This window comes from Mesocricetus auratus, unplaced genomic scaffold, assembly GCF_017639785.1.
Source record: "Mesocricetus auratus isolate SY011 unplaced genomic scaffold, BCM_Maur_2.0 Super-Scaffold_100676, whole genome shotgun sequence".
NCBI classification, from domain to species: Eukaryota; Metazoa; Chordata; class Mammalia; order Rodentia; family Cricetidae; genus Mesocricetus; species Mesocricetus auratus.
In genome coordinates, this window is record NW_024429266.1 from 112,249,368 (window position 1) to 112,276,663 (window position 27,296).

Below are 27,296 nucleotides of genomic sequence, written 5' to 3' on the forward strand. Positions count from 1 at the left end.
GGTTGCTTTTGCTGGGTTTTGTCACAGTAATAGGAAGAATAGGTCGTGCCGCTGGGTGATGGTGGCGGAGCACGCCTTTAGTCCCAGCACTCGGAGGCAGAGGTAGGCGGATCTCTGTGAGTTCGAGGCCAGCCTGGTCTACAGAGCGACTTCCAGGATAGCCTCCAAAACAATACAGAGAAACGCTGTCTTGAAACCCCCCCACCCCAAAAAAAGGTAAACTAGGAAGATCAAAGTGAAAATTTAAAACTCTCTAGAGGAAACTTAAGGTTATTAAAAAGGATCAGTCAAGTGTTGCTAAATGCTGAAACCATGTCCTTTGAGGTTACCAGTGTACTGAGGGTTATCGAACATTGGTTTGGTGTCATATTGGATGGAGTAAATTGGATTTTCTTAAGTCTTTGGTATAGGCTAAGATTATTAGTCTTAAAAAACTTTTTTTCCCCCTAAATATCTCCTTTCCCTTGGTAAATACAGTAAGCTTTTTTCCCTAAGGCTTAGTTGAATAACTTTATTAAGTGGCACATTTTATTTTGATGTGGGCATATTAAAAGTTAGTGACTCAGGACGGGTGGTGGTGGCGCACGCCTTTAATCCCAGCACTCGGGAGGCAGAGGCAGGTGGATCTCTGTGAGTTCGAGACCAGCCTGGTCTACAGAGGGAGTTCTAGGACAGCCTCCAAAGTCACAGAGAAACTCTGTCTCGAAAAACCAAAAAAAAAAAAAAAGTTAGTGACTCAAAGGTTTTCATGACATTGTCAGGTTTTAAAAACTAGACCATAAAGCTAAAATTAGTTTATAGTTATGTAACAATTTTTGACTACTAAGCATTCATACTCAAATTGTGATTTTTGAAAACTTAATCATGTAATATCAAAATAGGCCACGTCCAAGGACAGAAAAGCAACCAACCCAGGATTTACTGAAATGAAAGCAGAGCACTTTGCAGGAAAGTAATAAGACTCCTTATACAAAGTGATTTGTACCCAAGTAATTTGAATCCAATTTACTTTTACCCATTATCCTGGCTTTGAGAATTGTGTGTAATAGGTATGGGGAGGAGGCACATTTATTAGAATCATGATACAGACTAGTAGGCGGGAAGCAGCTTTATTAAAAGCTGTATCAAACTTGATATAATGTGCTGTGGTTATTTCATGTTTGCACTCATGTGCTTCACTGTGTGCCTGGTACTTGAGGCTAGACTGAGGGCATCAGATCCCCTGGAACTAGAATTATAGATGGTTGTGGGTCTCTGAGTGGATGCAAAGGACCATACCTGTGTCCTTCTTGAAGAACATCAAGGGCCATGTTTCCAGCTCCAACTAGCCACATTTTTAAATAGAATGCAAAGTTAAGAATTCCTACAGAAAAAATGTTCCATCAGTCAAATCTGGAGGTGGAGGTTGCCTGAGGCTGGAGTTTCTAAGGGTGTACCTGGTTAAATAGTGCTCCTCACAAAATTCTTGTCTACCTAAAATGTATTTTCACCTGGAAACAGGATCTTTGCAAATAAAAGTGGTGTAAGATAAAGTACCAGAATCCATCTGATGTGTTGGTACTTACCCTTAGTTCTAAGGGGTTGGGAAGCAGAGCAGGTGGATATCTTGATTTCAGGCCAGCTGGATGTGGTTCCAAGGTTAAGGGCATTAGCTTATATTCTAGAGGACCTGGGTTCAATTCCCAGTACACACACAGTAGCTCACAACCATCTATAATTAGAGTTTCTGGGGATCTGATCACCTCTTCTGACCTCTGTGGGCACCAGGCATACATATGATATACATACATACAGACAAAACATTCATGCACATTAAGTAAAAAAAGTACCAGCCCAAGTGATTGCTATGAAGATAGTTACAAGAGGAAAACAGACAGACAGACAAAAGGCCATGAGAAGACCAAGGTAGAAGGCTGCATGCCGGCACAGGCTAAGAAGTAAACAGCAAGGACACTGGCAACCAACAGAAGAGAGGGGAGGCCATGGTGGTTTTGCCCAATTCTCCAAAAGCCAGATTTGGGACACCTGGCCTCCTAAACAGTCAGAATACCTTCGTTTTCATTCATTAAGTATGTGGTAGCTTGCAGCAGTCTAGAAAGCTAACACATGGAAACACAGGGAGCAATTACTAGTACATACAGGTGTTTTTGGAGAGGTGATGAAAACATTCTAAAAATTTGAGGACTGCACACACTGACTATGGTAAAATCCACTAAAATGGTATAGTTTAAATGGGTGAACTGTATGCCTGTGGATTACATCTCAATAGAGCTGTCTATACATAAAAACTCAACAGATAAACTTTTTAAATTCATTTTTATTTTAAACATTTTAGTCTATTATAATTTCCATATAGAGAAAAATTAAAATGGAAACACCTGCACAAATTTTAAAAACATTATTGAACACACTTAGAATGAATAAACAGAGCAAATCTATTTCAAGTTAAAAATATTTAATGTCAGATATAAACATTGATGATTGACAGTTTTACATGGCACATCTCATACACAGTCAAAGGGTAAAACACTGGGGAAAATTAATAAACTGTTTGGTAATTTGTTGTCTACATCAAAGCAATGAATAATGACATATATTTAATGCCAATTATAAAATTTTTGGAGAAAACTCAGTTATCCCTGACATGTTTTGCTAGAAAAAAAAAAGAAAACAGTATCTTAAAATCCACAAGATACAGTTATCAATGCTTTTCTGGTGACCCAGAATTTCTTCAAATAGCCTTTCTTTTGTGGCTAACCACTGTGTTTTGATTGGCTTTCACAGTAAGGACTGAGTGTGCAGAGAACTTTTTACATTGCTGAGGAAAATCACACAAATTAATGATGAGTGCTAAGAATATTCTACATGAAAATATGGACTATTTCATTTAATTGGCTAAATATATCCCATGAATAATTTGGTATGGTGTTAAATCCCCAAATGTGTGAAGAAAATATGTATGCCTTGAGCTGCTCTTGCTTACTTTAGAATGGGATAGTTTGGCACTAAATGAAATAAATGAAGACAAGCAAAATACGTAATACTAGATACAGCAACTCTACCAGAGTTTGCCATCTTGAAATATAATCCATACTACTACTTAGTCTTGACCAAACAGAAACAGACAGACAACTACACAGCACTTACACAATATGAAAATAGAATCTAAAGCTAAGCTGGGCTACTTCTCTGATGAGCATGCCCCACTCCGTCAGAATCAGTTATACATTTGAAATTTATTTTCAAGAAATGCTTATAACTTTCAAGTTTTCTGGCTGATAGCTTCTTGGTTATATGGCCAGCTAAAATATGGTCTTTGAATTAAGTAATCAAATCCAGATAAAATAAACTTGTATTTTATTGGAATCTTACTTATCAAAATACCAGACCAGAACTTCACAACCGAACTAATGGAACAAACCACTGGTGGCCAGACTTCTGAGTCTCAGATGAGTCGGGTCCACTCACTCATGTTTCAAGGGTCTCTTCATTTGCTCCACACGTGTCAACAACACAAATTAGACAACTTGTGACTGGGAAAGCACGGACTTTGGAGTTGGCAATCCACTTGTCTGTTTCTGTATTATATTCAAGGATGTGCCCTAATCTACCTACACCTTGAAAACCTGCCAGCACATAGATGATAGAGCCAACTGCTGCACACTTCACCGTCACACCCCTCCACGGCATCGGGGACACCATCTTCCATTCATTTAATTTAATGTCATAATATTCCACATTGTCCAGACCACCTTCAAAAGAACAAAGTATGAGAACTGAATCAATTGCTCTTAGATCTCGCCATAGTTTTTAAATTTTACATTTTATTTTCAAAATAAAATTGTTAAACACATAGAATATGAGCTTTACGCCGGGTGGTGGTGGCGCACGCCTTTAATCCCAGCACTCGGGAGGTAGAGGCAGGCAGATCTCTGTGAGTTCGAGGCCGGGCTGGACCGACAGACTCCAAAACAATACAGAGAAACCCTGTCTCATAAAACCAAAAAAAAAATATATATATATATGAGCTTTACAACCATACAACCACACCCACATATTCACTACCTACTTACTTTTAAGTGTAAAATAAATTGATAATTTTCATAATCATTTTTTCCTACAAAGTTAAAAATTAAAGGGGGAAGGGGAAAGAAACATTCTATACTGGAAAAGTACCAGAGATTTGCTTTCTCATTTGCTTCGATTATAAATTATTCCAAATGTTCTTCTTTCTATCTTTTAACACTTTATGGAGAGTACCAGTGGGTAAGAGAAAAGAAATTATTTCTTTCTTTTACTTAACGCGTAGGTAAGCTGATAAAATGAAGTACTATCTCTAGATTCAGTTCATATTTCTCATCATTTAAATTATTTAAAATTATTAGCGTTACTTAAGAAGGTGAAAAGGTCAAAGAGAAAAAGATATTTTCATGCAGTGTTTAAAATGTTAAAAAGCTAGTAAAGATTTTTTTTTAACATTCACATTTCTCAACTGCTCTGTACTCCTAAGGCAGATGGGAAAGCGGCCCTGTGGGCATATGGAAAGTCTGAGGTAGTTACAATGACTGCTTGACGTTTCATTAACACATGTCAGTGTTAAGACTTAGTGCTCTGTATGGCAAGGATTCAATTTTAGGAAATGTTCCAGTAATTCAAGAGCTTATCAGCACATCCAGGGAAGTTGAAGAGAAGTTGACATCACATACCTAACCCATTCTGGCCACCCACAGCAAATATCTTGTCCTTTACAAACACCAGTCCATGATTCTTCCTGGGCTCAATCATTGAACACAGCTCAGTCCATCTGGGGAAAAAAGGTTTTAGTGTGCTTATTTACAAGAAGTAAAAAGATTCTAATGGGACAGGCCTGTTATCCTAAACAAATGTTCTTTGACTACTGTGTCTCATACATGTATACACCTACGATGTCTGCAAGGCTGGAAAACATTCAAGTAAGTTTTGGCTAATGCTTTTAAGGTAGTAAACTGGGGAATCTAAGCTTTTAATAAGATATATAGGAAAGAGAAGGAAACAATTTGTGTCTTTTGAAGAAATCCATTTCCCAGTTTTCAATAATTTTTGAAGAGGCAACAAAGAGTGAGGAGGAAGGATCTAAAGCGTCCATCACGTCCCTGTCCCTTACCTTGTGAGAGAGGGAGGGCCTCTCTGTGTAGACAGAGAACTAGGAGTTGCCATGGAGGTGACACTGGCTGTGAGTCTGTGATGATCCTCCTATCACCTCTGTCTCTCAAGTGCCAGGATTACAGACCCAAGCCACCATACTCAGCTAGATGTGGTTCTAAATTAACATTTATGCATAAGTAAAACAAAAACTATTAGTAACCCTCATACAATGCAGAAGTTAGTATTTTGAGGGGTTTCAGGTTGTTTTGCTGTCTAGCCCTCAGGACCTGAAACTTGCACATGCAGCCCATGTTGGACTTAAACTCTCAGTAATCTTTCTGCTCCAGTACCCCCAAAATTCAGCTTATAGACTTGCATCACCATACTTGGTGGTGTGTTTATTATTTACATGTCTTTTTTGTTGTTGTTTTACTATTTTATTTTAGAGACAACTTATTGTACAGCTCAGGCCTGCCTCAAACCAAGAACTGAGATTTTCTTAGTTCATGTTCCCAAGCTGCCGAGACTATAGGTATGTGTTACCACCTTGCCCTCACATATAAATGTACAGTAAGAACTTTAGAGAGAAAGAGAAAACATGAATGCCATTTGTGGGTCTGAGTAACTTACTGAAAATACCAATGTAGACACTGTGATAAAGTATACTAACATGGGTAGCATTATCACACACATAACTAACACAGACCACTGGGGTGGTTACTTCTTTCTAATAGGAGTTTCTTTTGTGTATACATGCAAAGCTAAAATTTGTGACTCTGAGGGTGCTAATGGTACATAGGTGGTCTTTTACCTTTCACCACAAGGCTTCAAACAACAGGAATACTACGCATAAGTTATTTTAAACTTTTAAAAAGCTGGATTAATTTTATGACATATTCAGGGCCTTACAATCAACTGAAATATCAGCCATTTTTCTGTTGTCTGGTATTTATGTTTTTGTTTGGCTTAAAAATGGCTTCATATCCACCAACCACTACAGAGGTAATAATGGCCCTAATTTTTCAAGAAACATACACACACACACACACACACACACACACGCAGAGTAGTAAGTATTAGTGCTTCACTGCCTCTCCACATAGTAAGCTGTCACTGTATATTATGAAAAATATTTGGGTTGGAAAGTTCTATTTACACCTTTGTCCGTAATATAAACACACATGTATGTGTATTCTGAATCTGACAGTTTAGAAGTGGTGGAAACAATGTACATGTGAAGTGTGCACTTCTCAGTTTCCAACCTGATGGTTCGGTGTTTAATTTTTCTTTTTAGACTTATCATTTTATCTCAAGGTCAGAAAAGGGCATTGGCTCCCACGGACCTGGAGATACAAATGGCTGTGAGACACCACGGTGGGGTCACTGAGAACTGAGCCATCTTTCCAAACCCAGATAGAGAACACAAACGTAAAGCACACGTCCAATATAACAAAACAAACTACATGGTCAAGGTTTTTACATATTCTCAAAGCTGAATATGCAAGTAGTTAAAAAAAATACTGGCCAGGTGGAGGTGGTGGTGGCGGCGGTGGCGGCGCACGCCTTTAATCCCAGCACTCAGGAGGCAGAGGCAGGCAGATTTCTGAGTTGAGGCCAGCCTGGTCTATAGAGCGAGTTCCAGGACAGCCGGGACTGTATCACAGAGAAACCCTGCCTCAAAAACAAAAAACAAAAAACAAAAAAAACCAAAGAAAAAATAATAAAAAAATACCAAGATTACAAATTTCTTTTTCATTGTATTTATTTTCAAAACTTGTATCTGAGTAGGACCTATGTGCATATTAATGCAGAGACCAGAAGCTATCTTCATTTATAGTTCTTTGCCTTATCTGTCTTGAAAGAGGGTCTCTCACATTTTGAGCATGGGATTTAGAGGAGGTAGAGTATTAGACTGTAAAGGGGGAGGTTACCCCCTTGACTGTGGTTTAGGTTAAGGGGAGTAGATAAGCAGCTTAACTGGTACATGAGAGGACAAGAACTGGGAGCCCCACCATGGCTTGGGACAAGTACAACTTTGAAAAGTATCAGACTGCAATTCATTTCAGCCTAAGAGATTTCTTCAGTAAAAAAATTTCAAGGCAGTGGCTTTTGGTGCTAGTTCTTGGTGATGAGTTGAACAAAATGAGAATAAAACACTGCAACTGCACTTTTATTTGGGAAAGTGTTATCATGTTTTCAAAAACAGAAAGCACAAACAGATCAATATTTCATAATGAAATATTTCCCTTGTTTTCTGTTTTGTTTTTCCAGACAAGGACTCTTGTTGTCCCGCAGTCCGGCCTCAAACTCATGGCCATTCTCCTGCCTCAGTCTTATCAGTGCGAGCAGTACAGGCATGCACTACCACACTCAGCTCAACATTTTGCCTTTCAAAGAAAATATTTGCTTTCTACGAGTTAGTATTAACAAATACTAATTCAGATGTACTTTAAGAGATATGAACCCCAAGACACACCTAGTGGAATGCTTAATGCCAAGAACCAATTTGTACTACTGCTACTCAAGGACAAACATCTAATTCTAAGTTTTCCCTCCTTTCCCCTACATTTAGGAATCTGATGGACCAATCATTCATATGTGTGACAAGATCAATGTAAGGTCTCAGGCTATTCAAATGTATGTATATTCTTAAAACAAGAATTAAATTTCGGCTGGGCGGTGGTGGCACATGCCTTTAATCCCAGCACTCAGGAGGCAGAGGCAGGCGGATCTCTGTGAGTTCGAGGCCGGGCTGGACTGACAGTCTCCAAAACAATACAGAGAAACCCTGTCTCATAAAACCAAAAAAAAAAAAAAAAAAAAAAAAAGAATTAAATTTCTGTTGGGTTCCTTATACCTTTTGGCGTCTCCATCCAGTGACCTTATGGAATATAGTAACACTGACAGAATCATTTAAAATAGATACATACGTCTCTGTGGCAGGATCGTAGACTTCACAGGAACTAAGCACTCTCCCAGAAACATTGTTGCCTAAGCTTCCACCACAAACATAGATGAGACCATTGGCCTCCACCATCCCATGGCTGCAGCGCTGAGTTAGCATGCTGGGCTTCGTGTGCCAGCTTTCAGTTCTTGTATCATAGCACTCAAATAAGTATAGAGCTGAGTTTCCTATAAAAGAAAAGGCCTCAAATTAAGAAGCTGAGGACTGTGAATGTGAGGCCAGCCCGGGGTATATAATAGGACCCTGTTTCAACACCCTCCCTGGAAAAGAAAGGGCCCTACTATCTAGTCATATTTGGCTTGGCGTGGGTTGGCAGTGAAGTGACTACAGAGCTAAATAAAGAGAGGGAAGAATTTAGGTGTGTAGTTTGTGATATCGTTAAGGATCTTGGAAAACATTAAAACAAAAGGATCTGTTGAACAGATTTATTATTATTGTATTTTAGAAAAGAAATTGATTCTAAAAAAAACCAAAAGAACCAGTGTATAGTCTTCAAGGCCAGTTGTGCATGATAAGAGTTACCTAAGTTTGAAATGTCAAGGTTTTAAAAATTTATTTATTTTACGGTCACTGGTGTTTTGCCTTAACGTATATCTGTGTGAGGGTATTGGATCCCCTGGAACTAGAGTTATAGACAGGTGTGAACTGCTATGTGGGAGCTGGGAATTGAACCCCAGTCCTCTGGAAGAGCAGCCAGCACTCTTAACTGCTGCGCTATCTCTCCAGCCTTCAAATATAAAGTTTTAAAACACAGCTACACTTCTTAAATATGAAGATCTGGCAAAAGATCTTAATGTGTATGTTCACTAAGTTTTACAACTTTTACATACTATAGGAGCTCAGTAAGAATTTTGTAAATAATCCCATTAAAGGGGTAAGTGGTTTGTTGTTGTTTTTTCGAGACATGGTTTCTCTGTGTAGCTTTGTCTGTCCTGGAAGTGGCTCTGTAGACCAGGCTGGCCTTCAACTCATCATCTGTCTGCCTCTGCCTCCTGAGTGCTGGGATTAAAGATTTGCACCAACACGGCCAGGCTAGGGTAAGTGCTTTTTGTCCTTTCTAGTAAAAATAAAAAGTAACTTTATTTAATTATTTCTTTTCGAGACAGGGGCCTACTATGAAACTTTGGATGTCCTGAATCTTGATATACAGGCCAGGCTGCCTTGAGATCACAGAAGTATACCTGCCTCTGCCTCAGTGCTGGGATTAAGGCATGTAGTAGGAGGAAACAAAAACTTAGAACAAACAGTAAAAAATAAAACAAACAAAAAATTACAAGTATGCTAAACCAAAGTAAAGCATGTTCTGAGCTAATATAAAAGTCACCAAGGAAAATAAAGAGCCCTTTAAAATCCACACCTTAGGTTTACTTGGTCTTTCTAGTTTTCTTTATAAGTCCACTATGTATGTAAATACATTACTTGAAATGAGAAAAACATAAGAAATCTATTATATGCTAGTCTATTAATTTATAAAGTTATTACTCTTAGACTGTACCTAGAATATTCATTTAGAAAAATATAGACCCTAAAAATTATCAATTAGACAGGTATTTATAGGTATTTATACTTATACCCATGCCCTACTCTGATCAATAAACACAAAAATTTAAAGCAGGGCCTCAGGACGTAACTTGGTAGAGTACTAGCCTACTATGCACAAAATCCTAGGTTTGATACTCTGCCCTCGTGCCAGCGGTCATGGTGGCACAACCTTATGATTACAGCACTTGGGAGGTGGAGTTGGAAGATCATAAGGTCACAATTACCCACAGCTACATACATAGTAAGTGGGAAGGTAGCCTGTGTCCATGAGACCTGATCTCCAAACCAGCCAGCCAGCCAACCAGCCAGCTAACCAAACAGCTCCTTGTATTTTCTTAAAGCAAATGAAAAAAATTATTCTTAAGTTGGTGGTATGTGTGATCCCAGCACTCAGAAGGCTGAGGCAGGGAGATGATGAGTTCAAGATCACCCTGGGCTATAAAATAAGGTGCTAATTCAAAAAGTAGAAAGAAGAAAGAAAATAAAAAGAGCATTTATTCTTATGATACAAAGGAAACAAAGATAATACAGATTACAAGTAACATGTTCTTACTGGACCAGTGATTAAGTAAAACTCTGAAAACTTCAAAGGAAATAACATTACCTACCCAAAACAACTAATCTACAAGTAAAATGAAAATATTAACAACTAGCACTTCATCACAAAAAGAGGGCAATATATCTAGAAAGATGGCATAAATTTTTTGCTATTTTTAACTATGTGTATGTATGTCTATGAATATGCATGCAAAGTGCCTATAGATACCCTTTAGAGCTAGAGTTAGAAGTGGTTATAAGCCCATCTGATGTGGCTACTGAGAAATAAATTCAGGTCCTCTGGACAGGAAGCAGTATGTGCCTTTAATTACTGAACCAGCTTATGAGGAAACAGGCTCTAAAATGTTAACAGACATGCACTTAAATTTGTCCAAAGATTCTGGACAAATCTTCCCAAATTTTGAAAAATACAAATGCCAAGATACTTGGATTAAAATATTTCTATGAAACAAAAATATCAACAGGGTCTTACCTACTTCTGAACCTCCAGATGTATAAATCTTGCCTTCTGCAGCACAGGCAGCAAGGCTGTCTCGAGGTGTTGGAGGGCCCAGTTTGGAATACCAGCTATCCTTCACAACATTGTAGCAATCCATTCGCTTTATGGGGAAAAGCTGAGAACCACCCAAAATGTATACTACATTGTCCCAAAACACACATGCTGCATCTCTCCGTTTCTCAAAGGGGCATCGGATGTCTGTCCAGCTATAATCCTGAAACAAGACAGGACAGGAAACTTTCTGAAATGGAACCCAACATGACAAAACACAGATAAAGATAATGCAAAGAACATGGGTGTGTTTATGTACTAGACTGGACATACAAATGTTTTCCTTAAGACTATCACTCAGTTTAAACTGAGTGGTTTCTTCAAAATGTTGATTAGCTGAGGCAGAAGACGAGGAATGGACACAACTGGATATTCCATTGCTTTGAAATAAACATATCTAGTAGATCACAACTATCCTGCCTTCTGTTCCCTGTCATTCAAGCTTGAAGATTATAATGCTAAAATATGTAAAATAATTGTTATTTTTAAGAACTTATTTTTATTCTTTTTTAAAGTTTTCATTCATTCATTCATTCATTCATTCATTCATTCATTCATTCATTCATTATGATGTGTGCAGTCTTCTGCCTACATGCCAGCAGAGGGCACCAGATCACATTCAAGGTGGTTGTGAGCCACCACGTGGTTGCCTGGAATTGAACTCAGGATCTCTGGAAGAGCAGTCAATGCTCTTAACCACTAAGGCACCTCTCCGGCCCCCTATTGTTACTCTTTTTAACTATGTGTAGGTGTTTGTGTCTCTATGTTGGTATTTACATATTGCGAGCTGACTCTTTAGACAATACTATGTGCTTCAAGTAGCTGTTCTCTGCAATGATCATAAGCACCAACAGTTCCTTACAGCCTGACCACAGTGCCAATCTACTTCCTAGGTGCCTTTTCTTTTCTTTTTTGAGACAGGGTTTCTCTGTGTAGTCCTGACTCCCCTGGAACTTGTTCTGTAGACCAGGCTGGTCTCGAACGCAAGAGTTCCGGCTACCTCTGCCTCCTGAGTGCTAGGATTAAAGGCGTGCATGACCACCACCAGGCAAAAGATGCTTTTGTTTTGGTTTGGGTTTTTTTTTTTTTTTTTTTTTTTTTTGGTTTTTCGAGACAGAGTTTCTCTGTGGCTTTGGAGGCTGTCCTGCAACTCACTCTGTAGACCAGGCTGGCCTCGAACTCACAGAGATCCGCCTGCCTCTGCCTCCCGAGTGCTGGGATTAAAGGCATCCGCCACCAACGCCCGGCTGGTTTGGGGTTTTTTTGTATGCTTTTTCTTTTAGTTTATTATTATTACTCCAATTGTAACAGAAGACTAATCAGCTTGAAATCTATTATATATAAAACAAACTTAACCACTAACCAGTAGACTTCACATATGAACAATAACTGTTGTATGGAAATTTAACTTACCTTCAACCTTCATGATTTCAAAAACCAATAGCGATACAACTGATATCATATAAAAGAGACAGAACCCAAATGGGAGAAGCTAACACGTCACTTAGTATGAAGAGTAACAGTGACCACTTCGGTAGACCAAGGAGGAGGGTAAACATGCATTTTTTAAAGTTTCTATTTATATCAAACCTTTTTTTTTACATGAAAGCAGATTGAAGGTGGTGTCCTGAATAAAAATTTGTTATCATTTTGACTCCAGATACCTAATTTCACAGTAATAAAATTTTACTGGAAGATGGCAACATCTGCTTTCACTCAACGGAAACTATATGGCCCACAATACCTAAGGTACCTACTACATGTCCCTTTACCAGCTCTTTTCCTGAGCCAGGGAACTCATCTCTAGCCAGTATTCACCCTTTCCTACCGAGTGATAACTCACAGGAGATTTTGTTTTTCCTCTTTAGCGTGCATTAAATGTAGAAAACAATGGGTTTCCTTGTGCCACTTTTACACATGCTACAATGTTCTAGAGTATCGTCATGTTCCCCATTACTCCTTGTCTTCTTTTTCCATGTCCCCTGGGTTCTTCTTCTAATTTCATATCATTAAAAAAAAAGTCTACAAATGAGAAAACACACAATACTTGGTTTATCATTTTTCTATCCAAGGATGCTCCTACCCACCTACCATGTATGTGCATGGGAATGTCCCCAAAGGTATGGCATATACACTTTGTTCCTGCTGCTATCCAAAATAGCTGAAAATGATCAGGATGAGACACGAATCCAAACAATTCCCAGTCTCACTGGGCAAAGCACTGTGTGTGGATGTTATTGTTGAGGTCCCTATAAGAATATCAAACTGATATTTATATCCTGCTAGCATCTGTTGTGTCAAATGTTCATTAGATTAGAATATATCCTAACAATAGAAGGGCTGCTCTCCTAGGAAAGAAAGTGCATTGCAGGGACTTTTAACTCTTAACGATAAACACTGTTTTTAATAGGGAAAACCATTTAGTGCCTTACAGTTCGACCTATTTAAAAAGACCTGTTTGAAGCCTGGTGGCGGCGGCGGCACTTGCCTTTAATCCCAGCACTTGGGAGGCACAGACAATTGAATATCTAGGAGTTCAAGGCCAACATGGTCTCCAGAGTTAGTTCCAGAACAACCAAGGCTACACAGAGAAACCCTGTCTCAGGAAAACAACAGGAACAAAAAAATCCAAAACAAAACAAACCTCAAAACTTTAAGTCAGTTAAGTTTTACTGCGAATGTCATTGCAAAGTTGTGTTTAGGTGCGGAGAATAGGAAAACAAGGGCAGGAGAGATGGCTCACTGGTTAAGAACATTAGCTGCTCTTCCATAGGACCTGGGTTCAATTCCCATCACCGACATGGCAGCTCACAATCGTCTGTAACTCCAGTTTCAAGGGACCCAACACCCATGGCAAAATGCCAATGCACTAAAAATAATAATAAATATTTTAAAAAGAAAATAGGAATAAGAAAGGGTATGAAAAGCAAGGTATAAGTATACATGACTGCTCCTGGCAGCACCGATCCATTCCCAAGAGAATGATGGGCACCAAAGACACTCCACATGGACCTTCTTTTCTTCTTGGCAAACCTGCCTATTGGGCAAAGAGCTGTCCTTGCCTCGACTGCTGACAGTAAGCATGTTGTCCAATCCAATCAGGACAAGCAAAATAGAAGGAAAAGTGACTGCTGAACCTTGCCAAGACAGGGTAGGACAGTCTTTTGAATTGTTCTGCTTCTGAAAATAGTCTGTCAGATATTCTAAGCCTATAGCCAATACTGGTTGCCCCAACATTGTAGAAAGAGTTTGGGTGACTGTCTAGACAGCCAGTTTTATCTGTCTTTTCTTGCATCTTTTGGAAGTCCCTTGCTTGCACTTCCTGCTTACTCAGGTAATATTATTTTCCTTCTAAGGTCACAGTTACTATCTCTCATATATTAACTAGGGCATGTTAGGTACAAGACTTAAGACAACAGGACAGCTATTAATCTCTGTAATCTGCCAATTCAGTGTGTTTTTCTTGATGTTGTTCTTGTTGGTTGCAGTTCCATTTTTATTTATGTTATTACCCTTTCCTGAACAATACTTGATAACTGTTCTTTTTGTTTTTGAGACAGGGTTTCCTTACAGCTTTAGAGCCTGTGCTGGAACTTAAAGGCTGGCCTAGTACTCAGAGATCTGTCTGCCTGTCTGCCTTTGTGCTCCCCCCTACCCCAGTGCTGGGATTAAAGGTGTGTGCTACCACATCTAGCTATAATTGTTCTTATTGTATAGTTTTATATTGGGTTTAGAAGCTTTTTTTTTTTTTTTTTTTTTGGTTTTACGAGACAGGGCTTCTCTGTATTGTTTTGGAGGCTGTTGGTCCAGCCCAGCCTCGAACTCACAGAGATCCGCCTGCCTCTGCCTCCCGAGTGCTGGGATTAAAGGCGTGTGCCACCACCGCCCGGCTAGAAGCTTCTTATTTAGACAAAAAAGGGAAGTGTTGTGGGAACACATTCTGCCAATAGCCTTGGGGGTACCAGCCTTAGGGAGTGGCTTCTTGGCTGCGGACTTGACAACTTAAAGGTGGGGGGGGGCACGACAAAATTTTGAACTCTCATGGGTGGTCATCGTGAAGCAGGCAGCTTGATGTTGACGCTCTTTACTCCTGGCAGAACGACTGAATGAAGGCGGATCAGTGGCGTTGGTGGCATCTAATTGATTCTGTATCAGTGTTTTCCCCTATCCTATACCTAAATAAACTCTTGAGATCCCCCTTAAACAGACTCTTGCGGCTTTCTTGTTGTATGTATCCTAATTTTGTCAACTGGACATAGGTTTGAGGGGTTACTAAGATCAGATTAGGCTTGTCTATGAGGGACTGTCTTCACTGTTAATTAATCTAAGAGGGCTGGTCTAGCCTACTGTGGGATCATCATTCCCTGGGCAAGTGGTCCCAGGCTGAGTAAAGAACTTTCTAATCAGGAGCTGGAGTACAAACCAGTAATCGTTTTCTTCCATGTTTTCTACTTCCTGCTTGAGTGCCTGCCCTGATTTCCTCACTGATAATCTGTAGGCAGAAATAAACACCTTCCTTCCCTAAATTGTTTCTCGTCATAGTACCTTACAATAACAACAGAAAGGAAAGTAGACCATCAGGTTAGTCACATTTTTACTGAAAAGTTTCTTTAAGGTGCAGTTACAACACAACACAAAGCAACACATTTCAGAAGGTAAGAATTTTAGGTACTGGACCAAGGTGGGGTGGAGGATATGAGATAAAGTCCATTGTTGTAGAATATTGTTTTAAGGTGTGTTACTTTTGTTTATTCTCTGGAAAATTTGTTTAATGATGCAAAGATGTGTTTGATTAAATAAAATTCACCTGCAATTAGGAGGCTGGGTCAGCAACCAGCTGAGAGGAAGTGGTAGGGAGGAGCCAGGTGGAGAAGGGTTTTTAAGCAGGGGCAAGGAGAAGCTCCTGAAGAGACTTCAGAAGGAAAGGCGATAAGCTACTTGCTATGCAGCTTCTCTGAGGAGCAGAATTCCACCTCAAACTTTGAATCTTTAGAGGGACAGAGATTTAGGTAAGTTCCCTTCATAGCTGTGAAAGTTGGTACCTGAGAGAACAAAATTCCCTCAGGCCGCAGCTCTTGGTGATAGCGGCAGAGCTACAGTTGCTGATTCAACAGCTGTGGTGTAAAAGGCTGAAACAATGTAAAAAGAGAACAGCTACAATCGGTGTGTTGGGAAGATAACTAGAAGGAAACCGAGGTGGACAGCAAGGTGGCTCAGCTGGTTACGATGCTTGTTGCTGAGTCTAATGACCTGAATTTCACCTGGGTAAACTCACACAATGGGTTTATGTGAGTTCATGCTGGAACACACAGGATGGAAAGACAGAACCAAATCCCCTAAGCTGTTTTCTGATCTCCACATGCATATCATGGCATGTTCATCATTACACCCCACCTCACAAATGAACATAAAAAGACTGAAACTAACGTAGCAATTTTTGTAAGGTCTTTAGGGAAGGCAGAGCACAAGAGAGTCTGTTCCAATCTCTACATGAACATGAAGGTATAATGTGTCTACTGAAAAGACTCAGGTAGAACATCTACTGCGAACAAGCTAGAAAGAATAGCTCATGCCTGTAAGCTTCATACTAATAGCTGAGGAAGCCAATGGTTACCCATTATGATTCCTGTCACATTCCAGTAATGTCAGATGCTGGAGTTCATAGCAAGAGTCCATTCTGTATGGCTCTTATGAAAGTCAGTCTGTCTCTGACTTTGAGACAGTTTCACTGTGTATCCCTGGCTGGCCTCTGCCTTCAGAGTGCTGGGATGAAAGGCGGGCGCCATCACACCCAGCTTAAAAGTCACTTTCAAAAAGGCAATGCCACTTTCCTTTAAGGTTTACTCCTTAGCTTTTATACACGTTCTTTCAATAGCACACACAATATATAACTGGCAAATTCCACTCTCACCACAGGGTAGAACCGTGTCCTCAGCCTTGTTAGAGAGGAGGTGGCTATCATTCTGTGAGATAGAAGTGGTGCGATAATCTTTGGCAAAGAGTACTTCTAATGGGTCGAAGATTAAAGTTTTTTTTTTTGAAGATACAATTTTTTGAGGGGGATGTGCATGTTTATATTTAGATCCTACCCCATAAGGCCAAGTAATAAAATTCCCTGTGAAATGTCATAAGTGTTGTATTTGTTCATTCTTCCTCACACACTTGGGTCCTTACAACAGACCATTCACTAACCTCATATTTGGTTTCAGTGAGAAAATGCACTCAGAGTTTGTAATTCCAGCACTTGGGAAGTTGAGGCAGCAGGATCAAGGAGTTCAAGGTCAGCCTGCTCCATACAAAATGGAGGGAGGGAAGGCTCAGAACAAACCTTTGAATCCTGCATGACAGATGGTTATATAGTTTTCTACCTTTGTAATATATGAGCACAGGACCTCTGCTGGAGTTATCATTTGTTTTCTTGCCAGAAAATATGCTAGATCCCTTCTCTATGGCACAGTCTCCCTTTCCTTCAGCACAGGAAATCGGTTAAATGAAGCTCTTTATAAAGTTCTAAGCCTCAGCTCATCATTTAGGAATCCAAGTAAAAATCGGCCAATTAATTTAACCTTTATTTAGGAATAGTACCATAATACATTGCCATGCTACAGTTGAGCATACAAACAGAAACACAACACTGAATACAAATAATTCTTTCAGCAACCACTAAGCACTTGAAAACTAAAACATAGGTACAAGATGGGAAAAGGGGAGAAGCTTTTTACAATTTTTGCTACCACCTTTTTGTCATAAATTAACATAAACATTTGCCTTCTGACACAAGGAATACCAAAGAGGCTTATAGGGGAGCTGATGGGTAAATCAATTAACAAGCACTGCTTAAAACTTGAAACTTACCCTCTCTTTTGGCTAGTAAAGGTTCCCATGAATAAGTGAAAATCTTTTTCATACTTCTGAACATACTTAAAGAATTTTAAAGTAAACCACCCCCTCATTGTTACTTCTTATTAGGCAGTTTATTATTTGACTGATGATGTAATATTCACTTGAGCACCCCAAATAAGTAATAGCTTATAATTAAATCATGGTATCTATTTAATATTAGACAAAATTAGGGCAAATCAATTATATACTAAAATGTTTTGACAATAACAACTGGCCAAAGTTTTTCAAGATGAGCTTTTATAACAGAAAAGACAGGAGATAGCTCTTCTAAAAAGAAACTGTAAGTACATACTATAAATAGATTATAACAGTGCTTAGCTGAGGGGAATAAGAAATAAAAGATGGAATGACGATTTTTAAATAACTAGGTAATTCCTCCATTATTTGAGTTTTCAACATTAGAAGTCTAAAAATTTGTGGTTGAGTACAAAAGAAGGCATTTTAAAGAACAAAGCAAGGCATCGAGTGAGAATTCTGAAGTTACAGTCTCAGTGCCAGGGCTGTGCAGAATATCCATCTTTTTTCAACTGTCCAATAAAAAACAACACCAAGGAAAGCGTTAGATTTATCCTCATTTGTCTTATTCTAGCAATGGTGCTCCAGGTCCCAAATGATTCTTCTGGTCTATCATATACACCAGAATAGCCCTTTATTTATTTATTTGTTTCTGTTTTCTGCCAGAATTAGGTTTATTCCACCCCCCTCCCCTCCGCAAGGCAGGGTTTCTCTGTGTAACAGTCTTGGCTGTCCTGGAACTTGCTTTGTAGACCAGAATGGCCTTGAACTCACTGAGTTTTGCCTGTCTCTGCCTCCCAAGTGCTGAGACTAAAGGTTTGTGCCACCATCACCTGGCCTATTTTTTTTAACTGCCTAAAAAAAAAAAATCACAGCTAGGATTTAAGGGTGAACTATGATTACCATACGAAAGCTGTAGTTTGTAAAAAGTATATATCATTTAAACTGCTAGGATTTCACCTTTCTTCATTCAAAAGGATACTGAAAATTTAAAAAACAAATTATCACTTAAATTTCAACAGGCTTAACCTCAGCTGGTATGAAATGGGTATGCATGTGTGATTAGTCTTTTAAACACACTAAAAAAATTGTGTTTACTGGCTTGTACTATACAGGCCATGATTCTCATAGCAGCCATCTATTTTCTAATGTGAAAGAAACCATATCTAAGCCTGTATTTTGAGGTTGGAGGGATGGTTCAGAAGTAATTTCCAGATGACAACACTCTAACAGGGACTAACAAATGATAGTGAATGTGATCCTTTTCTTGGGGAGGTATTTTTGGTATCTAACAGCACATCATTACTTTCTGGGTTATGACATTAAATGTTCTCAGGAGAAGCTATTGGAGAGTTTCTCTATAAAATAGAATAAGAACCAGCAATAATGGTAACTCCAATTATCACTGAAGCAGGGCCAGATATGGTCTTAACTGGACCAGACTGATACAAATTGTAAATTTGGCATATAGCTAACGTGCTGACTAGGGCTATCTACCTACTAGAGGGAATGTCTTGTCAACTGCCAGAGAAAATGATGTCATGACTTGACCTCCAGATTCTCTTGACTCTTAACTCCACACCATAACACAAATTTTAGGGAACCTGGATCAGCTCATCTTTAGAAATGTGATCACAGGCAAATACTGTTGATGCCCCTGGAGACCAAGACAGTGAGGAATCCTCAATGTCTTAGTGAAAACAGAAGATGAGCTAGGTAAGAATACAGTGTTGGTTACTTTAACGGCCCTACTTGTCCATCCATTGTCACCATGGGTCTAGAGCAAAGGTTGGAAAACAACAATCTAAAGGGCAAATCTAGTCCATCATTTGTTTTTGTAAATAAGATTTTATGGATAAAACTATGCCCACTTGTTTACATACTGTTTATGGCTATTTATCTTCTAAAACAACCTAACTGAGTAGCTGTGGCAAAGAATATGGTCTGCAAAGATGACAATATTTTCTCTGGTCATTTTGCAAGTCTGCCAAACCCCTGGTCTATAGAATGTTGGTGTATGCAGGACAGATTAATGCCCCAGATCTTCCTACATAGCAGACAGGATAGATCTGGCTGTTCCTTTTAAACTCCAGAGCAGAAAGCCTCTAATAAGTGGAACAAGAGTGGTAGTACAGCCAGCAGCTCAGGTCACCCTGTGTTTCTGGGGCAACCGATGCTTCCTTTATATGGCTTCAAAACGTCCCAGTATGATCACAGTGCACACCTGGGGTTATGGGGCAAATAAAGCAACTTTGGATGACTCATGATCTGCTCCTCCAATTGGTATTAATGTACTGGAAAACAGACTAAAAGTATTAACTGTTTCTAGATGGTTGGAATCCATCTTTGTTTCTTTGTGACAACACTTTCCTAAATTGTCTAGAATGACAATGTATTATAATTACTAAAGAAAGAAAAGCACATCTAGCCCAGAAGCTGATTTTCACTGAAGATAATCATCTAATAAAAGCAAGGACATTAGAATGAGTATATTAACTTGAAACAAAGATTAAACTTTGTTTCTTCTGCAGTGGTTCCTTTTAAAGGACTCTAGCAGTTTTAGGGGACATTTGAAATCTAATTCTCAATTTTCTTACCCTATAAAACAACAATAACCAGGCAATCAATCACTACGTACCACATGAGATATGCTAGTGTCTATATGTGATTGGTCCCTTCAAAATAAAAATTGGAAAAAATTAGTTACCTTTGGGTTAAAATATCTACAGGACTGTGGCTGGGAGCCTCCGAACAGAGCTATGCGGTAATCATGTTTCTTTCTTCTAGGTCGTGTGCCACCTGCAAGCTCTTCTCGATCCTCAGGAGACAGTAGATGGTACCTCATTCCACCTGCACAAAATACATGGTAACTCTTTAAGAGCTTCAGGTATTAAGTCAATGGTTTGAAAAGTAAAGTAGGACTGGAGAGATGATTCAGAGGTAACAGCATTGACTGTTCTTCCAGAGATCCTGAGTTTAATTACCAGCAACCATATGGTAGCTCACAACCACCTATAATAAAACCAGATGCCCTCTTCTGGTATGCAGGTAAACATGCAGACAGAACACTGTATAAATAATAAACCTTTTTTTTTAAAAAAAAAAGTGAAGTAGTTCTTTATTTTAATCCCCCTATAACTTAAAATTATTTTTGTTCCCTCTAGTGTTCTAGGAAGAAAGAGGAAAGAAGCAGAATAAAAATGTCCAGGAATCCTCATCTACTACCCTCAGCAATCAATATGGCTAAGACTCACTCACTACACTACACTCACTCACTCACTCCCTATCAGTGGGTTAGCTGGTTACTCAAGAGTAGTTGTTAAAATAATAATTACTGAAATCTAGATCTCTTAGACCCAGTGCTCTCAATCTATTTCTCATGAAATAAGACCTCACTGTGTAGCACAGGAAGCTGTCCTTTAACTAGTAACCCTCTTGCCTCAGTTCCTTAATGCTGAGGTAACAAATGTGTGTCGTTACCATCAGCTCTGTTTTAACTGCATACTAAAATCACATAAGCAATCTCTATACCTGGTTCCTACTGCAGACCAATTAAAATCTCTAGTGCAGGCAGCCAGTATTTGGTGTGTTAAAGGGACCCCTCTTGTCATGTAAACGTGGTTCAAATAGCAGCAGCTTCAGAACCTGGAACTTTGCTAGAAACCCACTATCTAAAAGGTACCAAACTATCACCTGTGTACTTACCAATCCCAAGTTACCTCAGATGTACATAAAACTTTTGAGAAGGACTATCTTAGATCAAATGCAACAAAGATTCCAAACTATTAAAGATCTTCATAATTTGGTTGATTCACATAATCAAAACTGTTTAAGATGTCATTTTAAGTTAGCATGGGAAAAATGGATTGTCAATGTTATACAATACAGGAAAAAAAACTATTTCCTACCTCATATTTTCTTCTCTACAAAAATTGGATTTTGAAAAAAAATCTCACAAATATTGGAAAGGACAAGTGGCAAACTAGGGAAATATTATATAAAATTACAAAGCTATCCTATTAGTAAGATTAAGTTCAGCAATTTCACCAAAAAGTAGATAAAGTACCTAGATACAGTTTACAAAAATAAGAACAAACACAATTCTTAAACATGTTTGACTATTTCCCACACTTTTTCACTCAGATTTGCCAAGATCAAACAGTTGAGCACAGGGCTATGAGAGCCCAAACTAAGGTGCCTGCCCACTCCACACACAGCTCCATTTATTAGTCTTGTAAGGACTTGCTCTTAACTGATTCATGGGCAAAACTACAAACTCAAGAACACTCAAAGATAACATAGAGAACACAGGAACATAGATGAGTTCAAAGGCATCAGAATGACCGACCACCTGAGAATAGTTATTATATCACACTCATTAAATAAGAAATCAGAATAAGTAGGGACTCGTCAAAACTAAAAATAGCTGAAATATAAGGTGTAAAAAGAAAAATTAAGGTAAGTTATCAAACAAGGACCAAGATGGAGACAGAACTAAAGATAAGGACAAAAGCAATATTTAATGGCTGGAGAACCACAGTACTAATAAAGAACTTAGAAATCAAAGACTCGAAAGAGAAAATGCTCAACCTGATCCTATAGAAATAAACACACATTACTGTAAACTTTCAAAACACCAGGATTAAATAAAACACTATACTGACCTTACATGAGGAATTAAAATCAAATTAGCACTGAATTCTCAACATTAATATTAGCATCCTGCAGATAACAGAAGGGCATTCAAAAGTTTAACTACAAGACTGTCTTCAACATGTGTCGTTTAACTAGCTTCAATGTGTTCTAGTGAAATAAACATGAGATTTATCACCTCTTCAAGTATTTATCAATTATCAGGAACCCTTTAGAAGATGTGTTCCATCAAACAGAATGAAGAAAGGGAGTCAAGAATAACAGGTCACACCTGTAACCTCAGCACTCAGGAGAAGGAAGGCAGGAGATTTTGAGTATCAGGCCAACCTGGGCTTCACAGTGAGAGAAACTTTGTCTCAAAACAAACAAACAAAAAAAGAAAACCTTGTACTCGGAAGAGAACTCCAGGATGGTAAAGACCCAGGCCAAGAAATGTACATCAGGTCCAACTTAAAGGGCATGCAGCCCTGTTGGAATAGGCAGAAGGAAAGCACTGAAAGGGATATTAAAGAAAAAGAAACAATGGGTAACTTGAACAATTTTATGAAGTGATATTTTATGAAAGTATTTAGCACTTCTAGGTTGAGAAAATAAAAAAACAAATGATAAAAATCAGCATATTAAGAAAATCTATTTACAAAAAAGAAATGTCAAGATGGGACACTATTTTGTTAAGTAAAATAAAAAGGAAATACTATGAACAAAGTACATGAAAGCTATTGTGCACAAATTAGAAAAGGCCTCTGTGTGTGTGTGTGTGTGTGTGTGTGTGTGTGTGTGTGTGTGATCTTTACTTTTTCACTATAAAATAAGGGCTGAGGTTAAGGCTAGTGAGTCTGATCCACTGAATGGGTTTTAGTCCAGTTTGACCATGTGATACAAATATAAAAGGGTATGAAGGCAACTTACTTATCACCATTTTAAGGCATTCCGGATTGTCTTGAATAAGTGGTTCAGCTTGTACTGTTTTACTTAAGAAATTCTTCGATATAAGAGGAAATCTGACTTTAGCAAGGATATCAACCATAAATGGCTGGCGATTAGGCTCATCATATTTTAACCACCTCACCGCAGCATCATAAACCTAAAGTGAAAAAACAGACCAGTATAGTTCTGAGATGGCAGCAACATTCCAAACATCTATTTTTACTCTCACACTGAAAAGGGGACAATTACTTATTCTCAGTATTTTGTACAAACACTTGTTTGCATTCCTTAGTACCTCAAACACCTTAAACACTGCATTAGTGAGCCTTATAGGCAGTATGTTTGCTGTAACTAACTACTAATACACATAGTGATAAGAAAGATGTTAACACTGTGATTTTAAAAAAAGATTTATGGGGCTAAGGAGATGGTTCAGCTACTAAGAGCACATACTGCTCTTCCCAATAGCCTGAGTTTGGTTCTTGGCACCCATGTCAGACAAGTCACAATGGTCTCTAACTCCAGCCCCACGAGATCCAATGCCTCTGGCATCTAAGGGCACTTGTACACAAGTGTACATATTCAAACATACATACATGTAATTAAAAATAATAAAAATACAATTCTGTAAAAAGACTTATTTTTACTTATGTCTACATATGTATGAGTCTCCATGTGTTGGTGGGTACTTGCAGAGGCCAGAAGAGGTTATATTTTTTGCAGCTGGAGTTACACGCAGTTGTGACTGATCCGATGTGGCTGCTGGGAACTGAACTCTTTGGGAAGAGCAGCAAGTGCTTTTAACTAGTCATCTCTCGAGTCTGAGAGAGGGGGGGAGAGAGAGAGAGAGAGAGAGAGAGAGAGAGAGAGAGAGAGAGAGAGAGAGAGAGAGTGTGTGTGTGTGTGTGTTTAAAACAACAAACCATAGCCTCCTTTTCAGAAGCGATCATGATACCGAAAGAAGTCTATTGGCCAGTGATAGCTCCAACATATGCCCAGGACCAGGAACACAGGTCTTCCATTCCAGGAGAAAGAAGAATCATTTATTTTAACCTTGTATTTCTACACTATGAACCAACAGACTTACCTGCTTCTAGAAGATTTAAGATATATAATTCTATATTTAATAAAATATAGGATATTTGTAAGAAACTACTTTCAAAAATGATACTGTAGCACTCATTTAACTGCAATGAGCAAGTCCAAGCTCATTAATATAAGCTAATTTATAAATCACTAAACAGCATCAACAACTTATTCCATATACATACTCATCTACTACACATATGTTTGAGCTAGTTAATAAATTGAGGGACAGGAACTTTAAAGACAGGCTTTTTATTTTACAACATATTTAGATTGCCTTTTGGTCTTCTGACTAAGATCAAGTACAGAACAGATTTAGATTTAGATTTAGTGTTCTCTGCACCCAGTCACTGTAGTAGGAAGCCTCTGTTATAACCAATGAGTTAGCATGTCTGTTAATACCATACTACTTTAATATTTCTTTCTTTGGTGTTTATCTAGAACTATTTTCCTTTCCATCACCCCATAAAGGAGACCACATTGTATTAAGTCAATAAGTCACCTAAGGATTTTTTTTTTAACAGTTCTGAACTCTAGTCAGGTAAACTGTCCTCAATTTCAACTGTTTGATCTCTTGTACATTAACCTAGTGTTATGCTTTTTGGGGAGGGTGACAACAGTGATTGTCTTAGGTTTCTATTGCTGTGATAAAACACCATGACCACCAAAAGCTTACTGGCTTGTTCAGTTTGCTTATACATACCAGGACCATCTGCCCAGAGGCTACACCACCCAGGGAGCTAGATCTTCCTGTACCAATCATTAATCAAGAAAATGTCCCACAGACCTGCCTACAGGCCAGTTTTATAAAGACATTTATTTTCTCAAGTAGGATGCCCTTTTTCCAGATGTGTCTAGGTTTGTGTCAAGCTGACAAAACCCATCCAAACCAGTGATCTGCTGTTTTATTACATCAAGTGAGCAAAGCCAGTTAATTCTGATGACAGAACTGATGTGTTCCCCCCATGTATTTATTTATTTATTTGTATTTATGTGCATTGGTATTTTGCCTGCATGTATGTTTGTGGGAAGGTGTCAGGTCCTCTGGAACAGGAGTTGTAGACAGTTGTGAGTTGCCATGTAGGTGCTGGGAATTGAACCCAGATCCTCTGGAAGAGCAGCCAGTGCTCTTAACCACTGAGCCATCTCTCCAGCCCTGAGAACTGATGTTTTCATCTTCATTTTGTTTCTCTTAAGATAAGATCACATTACACTCTAACTGATTTCAACATCTTGGGCTCAAGTAATTCTTCTACTTTAGCCTCCTAGGTAACTGAACTTTAGGCACATCGCTATACATATAGCACTGGTTTTTGCTTTTTGTTTTTACTTTTTATCTAGTCAAATCCTTCAACTTGAAAATTCTGTTATGAACAAAACAGAGCAAAAGTAACATGGCTTAGTGGAATCTTGTTTGTTTTTTTTAAAGAAAAATAGCAACTCAACATATGATTATCAGTACACTCACTTTGTATTGCAGCGATAACAAATTACTATAAACTTAGTGGCCTAAAATAGAGAAGGATGTGGGGCTATTTAAAAAATATAATGGCCTTGTGAGTCTATTATGGTCATACAACCTGCTCCTAAATACCTTTGGCGAATTTACACTCCTAACACTTAAACTGGTGGTTCTAGAAAACAGAATACAAATCAAGTCATGCTGGGCTAAAATCAAGGTCCCAAAAGGGCTTCCCGCAGGCCCCATAGGTCAAATTACTTCCTGACCATTTCCAGTCTCTCATCACCTATCTGTATAGTGTGGATCTCCTCCACCTCCAAAGCAGCAATGATTGATCAACTCTTTTGTACACTGTACCCTCTTCAACAACTAAGGACCCTTATGATTATAAAATTATAATTATAACCTACCCATCCTCCCATCCTCATCCTGGTCACATGCTCTAAGCTCCTTATTACATGTAAGGTAATGTAAGCTCAGGGAATCTTCTGGGGGAGGCACTGATGTGCCTAACATGATACCCAATAGTTTTATCTCTACCATGCAGTTTGTAGTTCAGATAGTCATGACTGCTCCAATGAGAAAGGCTTTGTAATAATGTATTATTAGAAAGAACACATTCTTTCCTAACACGAGAATTTTGTCGTCATATATTAAAACATCATGTAGAAGAAATTGGTAAAGAATTTTCTACCAATGAATATCGAAGAAGACAATACAGTTACCTGATCCTCTGCTCTCACAGTCAGAGTGTCCTGGCTAAGAAGCTGGGTTACTCGTTTGACATCAAGTTGTAGAAATTCATCAGTTTTGTAGACTTCAGTAAAATGCTGATGAATGAAGTCATCCGCTGTGGCTTTCAGTTCAGGGCAGTCCAGACACTCTGCAAGCACACTTATCCCTAAACACAGAGAGAAACCAAACCCAATAACACAAGAAAATGCTTTTAGAGAAACCCCATCTCAATAGATTAACCATTATCTCAATAGATAATGCAGGAAAATCTCAAATTTAAGTCTAGTCTGGACTATAGAGTAATACCCTGATTAAAGAAGCACTAAGAAAAACCAAAGTTATATGCACATTTGTACATGCACACACACTTGTTCTTTGTTCAAAGTCGGCATTATGGGACTCCTATTTCTGGGAAGCTTCTACCCTTTTTTTCTTACTGATCTCAAATTTAAATAATAAAAATTAATCTCTATTTCTGTGTGTACACTAGCACTAACTCATAAAGACATCACAGCTGGGACCTTTCCAGCTGTCTGAGGCTAGCGGCTTCAGGCTCACTGCTTCTGAAGACAGCTTGGTCTTGTCTTTAGTTTTCCCAGCTACGAATCCAATCCTGATGCTGTTCTTTGAGCTTTCCTTTTAACCAGACTTTGAAAGGTTTTCTTACTCTTTGAGCAGGATGCTTAAATCAAGAAAGACTGAAAATAAATTTCTTTCTAAAAAGTGCTTCGGTCACATTCCAAAGATTCTAATTTATTGTGTTATTATCATGTTTT

General features: G+C 38.6%; 1 protein-coding gene across 1 annotated transcript in view; it reads right to left on the reverse strand.

The window, feature by feature from the left end:
* Positions 1-2,438: 2,438 nt before the first annotated feature.
* Klhl7 (kelch like family member 7) overlaps positions 2,439-27,296 on the reverse strand; it is a 53,778-nt gene continuing 28,920 nt past the window's right edge. Inside the window, exons 5-11 of the mRNA XM_040737034.1 lie at positions 26,511-26,686; positions 23,220-23,394; positions 20,365-20,507; positions 10,662-10,902; positions 8,055-8,256; positions 4,707-4,804; positions 2,439-3,752 (exon numbers count right to left, since the gene is read on the reverse strand). Coding sequence (XP_040592968.1) covers positions 3,469-3,752; positions 4,707-4,804; positions 8,055-8,256; positions 10,662-10,902; positions 20,365-20,507; positions 23,220-23,394; positions 26,511-26,686 — 1,319 coding nt within the window. The 3' untranslated portion in view covers positions 2,439-3,468. The remainder of the gene's footprint in view (positions 3,753-4,706; positions 4,805-8,054; positions 8,257-10,661; positions 10,903-20,364; positions 20,508-23,219; positions 23,395-26,510; positions 26,687-27,296) is intronic.